General features: G+C 45.8%; 1 protein-coding gene across 1 annotated transcript; it reads right to left on the bottom strand.

The window, feature by feature from the left end:
* Positions 1–6,256: 6,256 nt before the first annotated feature.
* On the bottom strand, positions 6,257–12,827 carry LAX1 (lymphocyte transmembrane adaptor 1; the record flags this gene model as incomplete). The annotated part of the gene is made up of 5 exons (XM_082834806.1): positions 6,257–7,000; positions 8,805–8,890; positions 9,564–9,674; positions 10,088–10,197; positions 12,739–12,827. The coding sequence occupies 5 exons, from the start codon at positions 12,825–12,827 to the stop codon at positions 6,257–6,259; spliced, it is 1,140 nt and encodes a 379-aa protein (XP_082690932.1).
* Positions 12,828–14,228: the final 1,401 nt, after the last annotated feature.

Below are 14,228 nucleotides of genomic sequence, written 5' to 3'. Positions count from 1 at the left end.
GAAATAAACAGAAAGGTTACCTATCTGAGAAAATAATTTATTAATTATTCTCAATTTGGGAGAATGTATATAAGGGTAACTGATGTTTAAAAAAACAAAATTCAGCCAAGTAAATTTGAGATCTAATTAGCTTTATTAGGCGATTCAAGAATCAGGCAGCATCCCATCTAGCATTCCAGGAGTGGTACAAAATGGAAAGCTTTTGTAGAAAGGAGGGTGGGACAAGAAAGTTATTAGCAAAAGAAAAAGGTTACTTTGGGCCAGATCCTCGCCTTTTTGAGGGGAAGGGAATAGCAAGGATCTTTATCATGCAGATTACCTCACTTGTACTGATCAGGAAATTTCATATTGTTTTACAGGTCACATTTCTGGGCAGAACTGACACTGCAATTAAGCCGTGGTTTGATGTAGTGGAGGGCAAATGACTCCATTTGGGGCTTGTTATTTCTTTTTTATTGAGGTGTCCAGCTCATTGGGGTATAAGCATGAGCTGGCTTTCTTTTTTCTGGGAACTGCCACCCAAGTTGTAGGTTGAACCTCCCTTTCTTACCGGGTGGTAGCTCTCTTAACAACTCATTTTGATCCCATAGTTTTTCATCTCATAACTGAAACTGAAACAGAAAGGAAGGGGGGCACGGCACAACCTTTAAAAGAATGACAAAGCCATAGGACATGACATAAACTGGTTAGAACCAACTAGGTGCAAGATGGCAGACAAGACTTCAACTAGACCTTGAGCCTCAGTATACACTCATTGTAACACATCAGCAAGTTAAATGACACACACACAGGCGCCATGACAGTTCCAAGGCTGACCATAAAAGGTCAACAAGTAGGCGGTGGCCAAGTTCCTGGAAATCCCTGCCCCTTCCCCAAAATAACTAGAATACTCCTCCCACTCATTAGCCTATGAAATTACCCATCCCTATAAAAACTGGCAACCTCGTAACCTGGTGCTGCTCTCGCCTTCTGAGATGGTCCACATTCTGTTGAGTGTGTTCCTCTCTAAATAAATCCACTTCTTACCTATCACTTTGTCTCTCACTAAATTCTTTCTGTGATGAGACATTAAGAACCTGAGCTTCGTTAAGTCCTGAGACCAAGTGTGTGATCTCAATTAAAAGATTGTGGGTTCAAAGTTCCCTGGTGGCACAGTGGTTAAGAATCCACCTGCCAGTGCAGGGGACATGGCTTCGAGCCCTGGTCCGGGAAGTTCCCACATGCCGTGGAGCAACTAAGCCTGTGCGCCACAACTACTGAAGCCTGCATGCCTAGAGCCCATGCTCTGCAACAAGAGAAGCCACTGCAAAGAGAAGTCCACGCACTGCAACAAAGAGTAGCCCCTGCTCACTGCAACTAGAGAGAGCCTGTGAGCAGTACGAGGACCCAACGCAGCCAAAAATAAACAAAGAAACAAACAAATAAATTCATTTATTTAAAAACAGACAAAAAAAAAAAAAAAAGAGACCATGGGTTCAAGTCCCATCTAGGTTTTGGCTGGGTTTGAGTCCTCCTAAAACTGAGTTCCTCTGCTGACTTTATGATTAACCTCTCTATCCAAAACTTTATTCCTTTTCTTGTCCTGCCCCTGTTCCCCTCAAGATTGAGGAGTATCAAAGAAAAGGGGGGATTGACACTGAGCAGGATCCTGTGGGCCCCTCCCAGGTACAAAAGATACACCCCCACACTTCTTGTTTATAGAAGAAGGCTTTAGTCTCCTAGGCCTTCCCTGAGTTCCAAAGAACAGATTCAAATTCAAGCAGTTACTAATTAAAGAATGCAGAAACACAGGAAAAGCAGTCGAGAAACAATAATTCAGTGATGGAACAGAGTCCTAGTTCTGCCTCAGGGAATACACGTAACAATCTGATACATATTTTCGAGTTGTTCTGCAGGAACTAAGACCCCCATCCAGTTGGAGGATGGTAAATACATGCTGAGACGCCAGACTGGTGAGAACCAGAAGGTTGATGACTGAGATCCCTGTTTACCTCACCACCAACTAGTCCAAAGAAAGTTGTACACCCTGCAGCCCTCACCCTAAATATTGCCTTTAAAAACTCTTCCTTGGGAATTCCCTGGTGGTCCAGTGGTTAGGACTCAGCGCCTTCACTGCTGTGGCCTAGGTTCGGTCCCTGGTTGGGGAACTAAGATCCCGTAAGCCAAGCGGTGCAGCCAAAACAAAACAAAACAAAACAAAACACTCTTCCCTGAAAACCACTGGGGAGTTCAGGTCTTCCGAGTATGAACCACCCATTCTCCGTGCATGGCCCTTGTGATAAACCTTTTTGTGCTCCAAACACTGACGTTTCAGTTTGTTTGGCCTCACTGTATGTCGGGCACATGGACTTGGGTTCGACTACGTAACTCTTTCTTGGTTATGAGAATCCTTACATGCCAGTGTTTTTCAGTTCTGTCTGAATCTTCATCTCACATCTGATACAAATCTCTCCTTACTTGACTGTGCTTATTGTTGCTTCCCAGGCCAACCTTTACTGGCCATCAATATCAGACTGATGTGGTACCCTCTGTGTGGCAGGAATTTAAATGCTGGTCACATGTAGAGTGAATCTGAGAGCAATGAAGAAATCTACCCAAAATATAGCCACCAGGTATGAGAGAGCTAGCTCCTGTAAAAATCTGTCTTTATCCCACTGTCCTGGTCTGCTTGGGCTGCTATGACAACAATACCATAGACTGGGTGACTTAAACAGCAAACATTTATTTCTCACAGTTCTGGAGGCTGGGAAGTCCAAGATCAAAGTACTCACAGATTTGGTGTCTGGTGAGAGCCTGACACCTGCTTCCTAGGCAGCCATCTTCTTGCTGTGTCCTCACAGGGCGGAAGGGATGAGGGAGCTCCCTTGGGCCTCTTTTACAAGGGCACTAATCCCATTCACGAGAGCTCAACCGTCATGACCTAATCACTTCCAAAGGCCCCACCTTCTACTACTCTCACAATGGGGATTAGGTTTCAACATATGAATTTTGGGGGCGCACAAATGTTCAGTCTATAGCAACCACCCAAGTGTTTGTGAAGCCACCTCAGATGGTCTATACCTCACAGGCGTAGAGGCCTCTTGCCTTGGCACCCTGTTGAGGTGGTGCCAACAAAATGACCCAGGTCCAGTTGCCTTCCTCTGGTGACACTTTTATTGTTGCCATGGCCAACAGTGGGTGGCCATCTGCTCCACAGCCCTTTCTCTCCATTCTGGCAACACACTGCTCTTTCTCCTTTTACTGGGGCATCAGGTGCTCTGCAGAAGAGATGGTTAGCATCCCTGGGGACGGGGGCAGTGAAGGAGGAAAGAAACTCTCTTCCTGACCAGCATGTCCTCAAAGGCTAACCGCAATCACATCTCAGTCCTCTCCTGTGGAGAAGGGATGCGATGTGGTGGAGAGCAGTACATCGTAGGACTAATTTTCCTACTCTCAGTAAGCCTTGAGTGGTGTTGGCAGACCCCTAACAGCTGGTGGTGCTCTGAACTCAGAATGTGGGATGTTTTAACACCTTTGATACTTAGCTTTAAGCCTTAGTCTCCATTCCTGAACCACAGAAAAAACCTCACTCAACATTTTATAAAGACATGCACTGAAACCACATCATCAAGTGTCACATCGATAACCTGAGTTCATCTTGGGCCTCGTGCCAAGAACTAGGGTGAATACAAAGGATTTAATTATATTTTCCTAAAGGCAAAGTGATTTCAGTTTGATAGGAGAGACTGAGTACATACATTAACAGAGCAATGCAGAAAACAGACAAATATTCAGAACAATTACAGTAGCATATGCTTTATATTATGTCCATTTTGCAGAAAAAGGAACAAAGGCACATTTATTTAAGTGGAATGAGCCCAGATGTCTTCACTTCCAGCTTTGTCCATGTTTTAAAATTATTTTTTGTTTTGACATAACTTACAGAAGAGTTGCAAAGATAGTACAGAGAGTTCCTGTATACCCTTCACCCAGCTTCCCCTAATGTTAATTATATAACCATGGCACATTGATCAAAACTAAGAAATTAACATTGATACAATACTATTAACTAAAATATGGACTTTCTTGTTTTTCATTTCACCATTTTTTCCACTAATGCCCTTTTCCTGTACTATGATCCCATCCAAGGCATCATGTTATATTTTAGTCATCATGTCTTCTTAGTCTCCACCAGTCTGACAGTTTCTCCAGTCTTCCCTTGTCTTTCATGACTTTAACACTTTTAAGAGTTCCAGTCAGGTATTTGTAGAATGTCATTCAATTTGAGTTTTCTGATGTTTCTCATGATAAGAGTGGGGTTGTGGATTTGGGGGAAGAATACCACGGCGGTGAAGTACCCTTCTCCTTGATCATATAGCAGTATAACTTATTACTGGTGAGTTGACCTTGATCACATGGTTAACGTGGTGTCTACCAAGTTTAGAAACCAAGGTCTGAGAGCTAAGTGCATTCACTGCTACTGGACCATGATTGCTGCTAGACCCTCCAGTGGACAGAGTTAGGAAGTATATATGTATACTAGCCTATGTATATACACGTCTATATTTCCTTTTCTACTTGCTTCTGACAGCAAGAAACCTGCCTCTCCCTACCTGTAATATATTTACTTATTTGTTCAATTCAAGTATGCCCTACAAATTTACCAACTAGATTGCAGTGTTTGTTTTCAGTTCTTTGTGTCTTTAGCTTACAGTTTCAAGCAAAACATTGTTTTCCAAAGTTACTTAGGCCAGCTCATTTTTTCCCCCACTCCCTTCAGTGAGATTACATCATACATTTGTGAAACAGTTAGATTCATTTTTTACAATCTGCATTTTATTGTGGGTTCCCCTGACAGCGTGGTGAATTTTTAAAAATTTTGCATATGATAAAAGTCACCCTTTGTGCTATACAGCTTTTTGTGTGTGTGTGTTTTGACAAATGAATACAGTCATGTATCCATCATCATAGTACAATACAGAACAATTATCCTAAAAATTCCCTTGTACAGCTCTTTGTTGTAAACCCCTTCCCTCTCCCCAAACCTGCCAACCACTGATCTGTTTTCCACCCCTATAGTTTTGCCTTTTTCAGAATGTCATATAAATAAAACCATACAATATGTAGATTTTTAGGTCTAGCTTCTATCACTCAGCAAAATACGTTTAATATTTGTCCATGTTGTTGCATGAACCTACTTCACTCCTTTTTACTGCTGAGTGTGGATAAACTCATCGTGTGGATATAGGACACTTGTTTATCCATTCACCTGTTGAAAGACATTTGGGTTATTTCTAGATTTTGGCAATTACGAATAAAGCTGCTATAAACAGTCATTGTATGGGTTTTTTTGTGAATACAAATTTCACACTTGGATAAATACCTAATAGTGGAATGACTGGGCTGTATAATAGGTTTATGTTTATAAGAAACTGCCAAATGGGCTTCCCTGGTGGCACAGTGGTTGAGAGTCTGCCTGCTGATGCAGGGGACGCGGGTTCATGCCCCGGTCCGGGAGGATCCCACATGCCGCGGAGCGGCTGGGCCCGTGAGCCATGGCCGCTGAGCCTGCGTGTCCGGAGCCTGTGGTCCGCGATGGGAGAGGCCACAACAGTGAGAGGCCTGCGTACCACAAAAAAAAAGACAAACAAAAAAATCTGCCAAACAGTTTTCCAGAGTGAATGTTATGCCTTGCAATCCCTTCAGCAATGAGCGAGAGTTCCTATTGTTCTGCATTTTCTCCAGCGTTTGGTTGTCCACACTCATTTTAGAGTGGAAACTGTCCCCCCACCCCAGCCCAACTTCCTTGTTCCTTTTGGCCTCTGCCTGGATTACCAAATAATCTGTATTCCTGCTGCAGCCTGCTGGTATTAGTGAAGGTAATGATTTTAGACTACTTCATGTTTCCACTGTGTACTAAAGCACTCTTCCATTTTTAACCTCCTCACAGACCTATAAGGCAGTTTCAGCATTCTTAAGTTGGTATGAGAGGTAACAGCACCCTGCCTGAGAAGAATTTCTTTCTGACTTTCTCAAACCTCTGCTTTTGTGAGCCTCTTAGCTCCCTACTCATTTCAGCTTCTTTTTAGCGTAACCAAACGAATCCACTGAAATACAAGGGTGGTCAAGGGTCTTCACTAGACCCTGTAATGGCTATGGATCCGGCAGGATAGACCACTCCACGTGACTTTCCAGCTGGGTGGCTGGGTGTTAATTCATCAGGAAGGAGCCATGTGTCAGGCCCCTGCTCAAAGTCCCTAGCTCCTACCTTGGCAGCTCACACATTCTTGTAGTCATGAGAGTCTTCATTTGACATCTCTTCTCCATGTTTCATCTGACTGTTCTCACTCTGTGCAGATGACTGATAGGCCACATAATCCTTTAAGGCCAGGAAACTCCCTGACTGCATGACAGGTTGGATGTGGGTCTCTGGACCATCTGTCCTGCCCTCTACATGGTCTGTGTTTGAGGATGTGGCTTCCTTCTCCTCCCACTGCTGGTTTCCACTGGGATCTGGTGGTACATTTTCATAATCTCTGCAGCACTGAAAAGTTCCCCAGGGCTGCTTCTCTTGGATGGTCTCGAGATCCAACACTGCCATGTTGACATAATCATTTGAGGTCTGAGAAGACCCTTCGCCATCGTTGAGTGGATAACTGCTCTCAGTTCCTGGAGACCCCAAACTGGTGCAGTCACTGGCGTTCCCACAGCCCTCATCTATTTCTTCAGTCAACTCCAGCACCTTGGTACTTGGGAGGATGAAGAGGTTCCCAGGAGGGCTGTTGGTAGAAGCTAAAGTCTCAGCAATCTCCTTTGCTGTGGGGATATTGACATAATCTCTTGAATCCTCTGAAGAAGTGCTTGGGCAATCTCTTGAAGCTCTGACATTGGCATAGTGCGCTGAGGGAGTGAGGTTTCCATACATCTGGGGCCCCATGGTATTGTCATAGATGCCCACTGCATACCCCATGGCGTGAGTATGGGCTCTGTGGACATGGAGGGCATCACCTGCTTGGGAGGGCTATGAGTAAGAAGAAAAAGCCAGTGACAGGATAGAAGTAGAAACATGGATAAAACCTTTCTTCTTCCCTGCCCAGTACTACTACATCTAATGGTTCTTCCTCTCAGTTCTTCACTTTGGAGAAAAAGTCTGAATCAGGGATCTCAAACCTCAAGGCTTCAGATGCTAGGTAGGAATAAGTGAAGTAGGCTGAGTTTAAGGAAAGCAGCAGTGTAAATTTGACAATAAATTGCAACAGATTTTTGGCCACACTGTGGGGTTTCAATGGGGAGTGGGGGAAGTATTAGGAATTGGAGAGAGCCTGCCACACCCCAGAGCACACTGAGGCGCGGCATAGTGGTTAAAGGTAGAGGCTTAGGCTCAGACTGAGGGTGCAAGTCCCAGGCCTCACCACTCTGTGCTCAGTTTGGGCAAGTTACCTAATCTCACTGTGCCTTAGTTTCCTAACTTATAAAATGGGTATAATCATAATAATATCTACACCATGAGGGTTTTGTGAGGAGTAAATGGATTACGGACAGTAAAGTGTTTAGAATAGCTCCTGGCACAAAGAAAACACTAAAAAATGCTTGTTGTTATATTAGTATAGGGGCAGCTGACACGCAGGTCAGCTGCTTATGGCCAATTAGAGATGCTAGTCTGTTGTTTCCAGAACTTCTGATTTTCAAGAAAAGCTGGACATCTGGACTTTAATATGAAATCTTTTAGGTTTTTGAATGTTGCCAACTGGTTCAAAATGTCCTTCAAACACTACAGAGTACAATCCAAACATGTTTGTGGGCTTAAGCCAGTTTGAAATCTAAACTCTAGATGCAAAATTCCCTCAGGGCCCCCCTGAGTCCTAGAAGTCGCTTTAGCAGTGGAGTTTCCTCCGCTCTTCCTTTTATCAGCCCCTTAGACTTGCTGCCCCAGGAAGTTTTAGAAGCAGGAGCAGAGCCCAAGGATGGGACATGCAAGAGGAAGGGGAAGCAAAGGTGGCAACATGGAGCAGCCGCATGGTAATCAACCTAAGCCCCTGGGTGAAGAAAGGCTGGGTAACAACCGAATTAGCAGCAGCTGCAGCATGGCTGTACTTACCCAAGGATGGTCACAAAACCAAAGGAACTGATTCTTTTAACAAGCTAATGAGAACTTATCTATGGAAATAAGCACCCTGATCTTCAAAATAGTCCCTCTACTGTCTCTGGTGTGACTCCTCCTGGGGAGCTGCCTTCAGAGCCAGACTACAAGACACAAGGGATTATTGTTATTAATTGTAATGGTCCCCTTGTAACCTCAAAGGTATCCCCGACGTGCTCAGTGTTTTCTACACCAGTTACAGTGCTGAGTGAACTTACGAGTATTTCTGCTATGGAGGAGGATTGAAACAATTAGACATAGGCTCAGAAGTAATTGTCAAAGTAGGACTTTAAGAGTATTTTGAGTACCAACAGCACTGTTGGAATATTTCGGTACCCTCCCAAGGTGATTACTTTGAAGGGGACAACACTCATTTGGAAAACACATTTCAGTTCTAACACCGTGTCCTTGAATACACGTGCCCTGGTGCCTTTCCTGAAATCCCAAGTGCTTGCTCCTCTCTTTCTAAATTTTTTGCCTTGGGTGGTAGGGAAGTCCTGAGGCTAGTCTTCCCAATTTATTAATAGGGTCTTGGGGGTGGGGGGCAGGCGGGTGGTGTGTGTGTGCCAAAGGACATGCTGTTTGCAGAGGCTTAGAGCCAAGACCTAGCACTCTTGCACTTCAGCTCTTCTGCCAGAGACATATCATTTCTCCCAAACGGGTTGTCATTTCACTTGGCTCTTACCACATGCTCGGAGGGAGGGCTGTCAGAATTTCTGGAGAGGAGGCTCTCGGTACTGAAAATACGAATACTTCTTGACGGATGTCTTCCTGAAAGGACAGAGAACAAACCCTGAACGTAGTCAGCCAGTCCTCCGAGTGCTTCAGCCTGTACAATTCCTGCATCTTGGGTGAAGTGGGTTTGTGTGATGTCTGGGATTTGGGGCCTGGCGTTCTGTGGGGAGAGGGTCAGAGCTACAGGGATGATGTGCTAGGAGACCCGGAACCCTCCTCGGCTAGCTGAGGACAAAAGGACACTAGCACAGGAATTGAGGAGGCTGGGAAAGAGGCTCCTGGGGCGAACCCTCCCTGCCTTGAGGCTGGAGGCCATTTTCTCCTTCTGTATGTCTTTCCCAATGCTAGACGTACCCAGCTGTCGCCTGCTAACTTACGTCAGGAAAAACCAAAGCTGCTGTCTATGTAATCAAACCATCATGCTGTACTCCATAGAATATATGGTGATGTATGTCAATTTTTTATCAATGAAATTGAAAAAAGAAACAAAAAAAAACCCCAACCCAGATGACCTCCCGCTCCCTTCTTCGAGCTCTCCAAGCCCCCACTGGAGTTGCATCTTGCAGTCTATCTATCCCATTCTCTCTCATGCTCCCTGAAGGGCAGAAAGGTCTGCAACTTTAGAGAAAGTTGCGTCCAGGTGAGAGGTACATTCCGGGGGTAGAAGTTCTGTAGGTCTGGACTCCATGGATTAGAAAGAAAAACCTACCCAGCTCTTCTTGTTTTCGGGGCAAGAGGTCATAAATATTTTTGGCTCCTTGTCTGGGTCGAGGCAGAGTCAACAAGGGCATGACGGTAACTTGGAAGTAAGGAACTCGCCCTGCAAGGCAATGAGAGACACGGAGGTCATGGCTGGGCCCAGCTGCACAGAATGCGGGGCCCCTTGGGGATGAGATGGTCCCTGAAAATATTGCCCACCCTCACCATGTATCATGAAAAATACGTTTTCAGACTTGACCAATTCCCTTTGAGCTAGAAGCATAGGGGACTCAGTGGACAGAAGCAGGGCACAGGGATACCAGGGCAATGACTTTCGAAATGGAACTCCACTCAGCACTGAGCCTTATGGAGCCACAGCTTAGGATCCCAAGGGAGACAATGACCTGTGTGTCAGGTAAGAACAGAGGACTGCCCAGCTCAACAGTTTATCTCTGGAGGGTAAACTGGGCTTTAAATACCAGGCTAGTTGATTGATCCTAGTGTGTCTCAACTTTGGACAAACAAGGGACTCACACTTCTTCCATTTGCTCCAGTTCCACAGGATGCAGAAAACTGCGACAACCAGGAGGATGGCAAGGAGTCCCGCAAACCCAGAAAAGTTGCTGCTGTTGTGGTCTTTAGCTCTGCGAGGAAAACCAGACGCCATGACCCAGCCATAGGAGGGTGGGAAGTTGGAGAAGATGCTTCCTTTAGGAGGTAGGGCTTGAGGATTTGGAATGAGAGCCCGGTGAAGGAAAGCTGAGGTGGGGTGGGCTGGATGGTGGAAGAGAGGGTCATCTTCCCTTGGCGAGAGGGAAATAGGACATGGGAGAAGGGACCTATCCTTTTTGAATGCCTACTGGATGCCAGTGTTTTGCATGTGAACCTTATTTAATCTGTACAACAATCCCATTTCTCTTTGTGACCAAGGAATCCGAGAATTAGACTCAGCAATGTAGAGTAACATGTCAAAGATCACACAGGTAGGAAAGAGCATGATGGAACGTGAGTCTAGGTCTGTTTGGGACCAAAGACTCTTCTTTCTATGGCTTCACACTGTCTTCCAAACTTGTAATGTCAAGTCCACCTGCTCCCGCTTCCCCCATTCGCTGCTCCTGGGCTTTCTGTCTTGCCTGAAGGAGAAGATTACCCAACTTACAATTAGGGAGCAGCTCTGGGACAAGAGTTCATGTTGCCTGCACTTGAATAACCCCTGTAGCACCAACTTGTGGAGCTGGTCTCCAAGCAACACTCTGTTGTTCTGCGGAATTTAGCAAATGCACGGAGCAAGTTCTGGGTTACTTGCAGTCCCCAGGCAGGCACGGAGTTACTGCTCTGCTTTGCTTATAAGAAGCAGCCAACTGATGTTACAGAAGGACTCACTAGCAGACCTGCTCCCCCAGTTACTAGAAACCAGGTCATCTATCAGGGAAGATTTTTGTCCTCCTGAGTTCTAGGCTTGTTTACCCAACTCTGTATTGGACATTTCCACAAGGTTGCCTAATAGACATTTCAAACCAAAAATGTCTGGAACAGAACTCCTGCTCTCCCCCCACAAACCTGCCCCTCTGGTGTTTCCTATCATCTAATGACTCGGCCAAAAACCTTGGAGCCATCCTTGAATGTTTTCTTTCTTTCACACCCCACTTCTAGTTAACCAGCAGACTCTGTCTGCTCATCCCTGAGCATCTATCCAAACCAGTCACCTCTTGCTCCTCCATTACCAGCACCCTGGTCTGAACCACCGTGCATTCCACGTGGACCTTTGCAAGAACCTCTCTAATGGGTCTCCTTGCTTTCACTCTTGGCCCCAACACACTATCTTCATGCTCGGGCCAGAGTGATCCTCTAAACGGTAAATCAGATCACGTCCCTCCTCTGCTTGCAACCCCCCATGACTTCCTATCACACTTGGGATAACATCCATAGTCCCTACCCAGTGAGAACTTCATGGCCTCTTCTGTTCTGGCTTCTGCCTGCCTCTGACCTCATTTCCTACCACTTTCCCTCTGACCTTGACCTCCAGGACTCCGTGCTGTTCCTGGCAAAGCAGTCTGGTCTCTCAGACCTGCTGCTCCCTCTCCCACAGCTCAGTCCCTCATTTCACTCAGGTCTCTTCTGAAATGTCACCTCCTCAGACAGGTCCTTCCTGGCCACACCCTCCCTCGTACTCTCAGTCCTCTTACTCTGCCCTGGTTTTTCCTCAGAGCACTTATGACTGACTGACATTATGTTATCCATGCATTTGTTCATCTGTTTCTATCTGACTCTCCCACTTGACTGTAAGCTCCAGGAGGTCATGAACTTGTCTGTCTGGTTCACCTGGTGCCTGGAACAGTGCCTGGTACTCAGTAGGGGCCTTATGAATATTTGTTAAATGAATGAATGAGTAAATTATCAAACAAATGAATGAATATAGAGATAGGATTTTTTTGCCGGGGGAGTTGCAGGGTTCTGACATTTTACGAATTCATTCCCCATCAATGCCTCTGTCCACCTGCAAGTGACATGTATTTGTTTGTCATGGTAATGATACTTACCGCCCCAAACTACAGTGATTTAAAATTTATTATTTTGAGCTGTGCTGTTATGATAGCACTGAAATTTATACCTCCCACTGTCAAAGTTTCAACGGCTGATGGATTTTTTATTTAATATAATATTGAAGTTTTAGCTGTAAAATTTACATCTACGATTAGTTCTGTGGGGTTTTATGTTCTAAGGATATATCTTTATCATATCTATGATTCCATTTTTATTCATGGCAAGTTTTTAGGGCCTAAAAACACATGAAAAAAAATGGGCTTTCTGTTTCCATCAGAGTGGGAACTAGTTTTTGTTTTTATTTCTTTGAGGAGTGATTGGTGGGACCTGAGACAGTAATGATCGAGGACAGCAATCAGGACCTCTGAGCGTGAGAAATCCAACCAGGCCAGGCAGCCAGCTCTAAGGAAATATTGTGTTATCATATTTTGTCTCCCCCTATCAACTCCTTTTTCTCCTCAATACCCATTTCTTTCCTCCAAGCCGTTCTGAGTAAACTTCTCTGAGCCTAGAGTTTATTGGTCTCAGGGGACCACCCTGGTGAGGGACGGCAATGCTGCTGGGGTAGAAGCATCCCAGGGTAGACCAGGGCCCTCTGTCGAAATCAGGGGAGGGGAGAGCTCACCACCCGGGCCACTTACGTGTCTGGGCTGCCGAGGGTTCCCTGCAGAGTGCTGGGCTGTGAGGTCCTCGCTCTGATTTCTGAGCGGGTCGGTATGGTGACATCCATTATCCCAGGACCGTCTCTGGCTTCAGCTCCTCCTTCTAAGCCTTCTCTTAATCATCATCTGCTTGCCAGCCTGTCTGCCACTTTCCCTGGCTCTTCCTAAATTGCTGACTCCTAGGAGAAAAGGCAGAATTGGTTTGTGTTTTACATATAATCCTGTGTGGTATAACCACTGTTTTTAGTAGATAAGAATGACAGAACTCCTCCTGGTCTCCATGTCTTCCGAACATTCCCTAACATACAACATTTTACTCTCAAAATTCATCTTCGTAAATCTTTATTTACCAAAGTCCCTCACAAATAAAGTCTATTGGTTTTTATTTCTTTCTTTCTAAAGCTTCCCATCTATCTTTCTAGAACTTTCTACCTCCCAATCAACTCCCTACCTTGCCTCTATCCCTTAAATGTCAGGCTGACTTGACCCAAAATATGAAACAACAGGTTTGGTTCTACCTGGATGTAGCTGCGATGCCGACTGCAGGAGGGGCGAGCTCCTCTGGGTGTGGTGCTCCGCAGCGAGGCTCAGGGGGAAGCCAGGGTCTCTGCCTTGTGAGGGGGATGTGAGGGGCACTGACGGGGAAACTGCAAAGAAGGCAGAGACAGGCTCCGTGAGAAGCTCATCTTCCCCCAACCCCCAAAGCAGAGATAAGAGAGCAAACACTTTGCCAGAATGGAAACAGAGAGTCAGCTACAGGAAGCAACACCACCAACATGCTAATGAAGCATGGGGCCCAGGAAAGGCTGCTCAGCTCTTAATAAGGTAGAAGCAATCATGTCTGCACCCCGTTCCCTGGGCTGCCCGGCGCGCTGTGTTCTGGGGGGAGCGTGATTCAAGATGGGGCAAGGTGGTGGGGGATTTGGGATTGTTCGCCCTGGGTTTCTGAGACACAGAGAGTTTTATAAGCCTCCAGATTTGCAATGTTTGTTTCAGCACTGGGAGGTGCTTTTTAGAAACAAATGCAGATCTCTGGCACCGGCTGCTGATTCGTGGGCGGAGGGGGCAGAGGAGGACTGGTGGTTTTCATAAACACTTCCCAGGTGATTTTCACAGAACTGGTCTGTGTTTCACATTTTGAGGACCTCTGCTCTGGGTACGAGCCCCAGAATGAAGCTGAAGCAGGATTGACATGGCCCCGGGGGCCTGCCCTCAGGGCCCCCGGCCGCTGGCTGGCTTGCTTACAGGGCTCTTCAAGAGAAGATCCATCCCAGTCTGGCCTGTTGTGCACCTGTCTCAGAAGCTGGAAGATTCACTCCCCGTGTCTACCCAAAGTGTCCCAAACGTCAAAGTTTTTTTTTTATATAAATTTATTATTTATTTACTTTTGGCTGCGTTGGGTCTTCGTTGCTGCATGCGGGCTTTCTCTAGTTGTGGCGAGAGGGGGCTGCTTTTCGTTGTGGTGCACG

This window comes from Leucopleurus acutus (genome assembly GCF_964270905.1).
Source record: "Leucopleurus acutus genome assembly, chromosome: 2".
NCBI lineage: Eukaryota > Metazoa > Chordata > Mammalia > Artiodactyla > Delphinidae > Leucopleurus > Leucopleurus acutus.
This window is presented reverse-complemented; position numbering and strand designations above follow the sequence as displayed.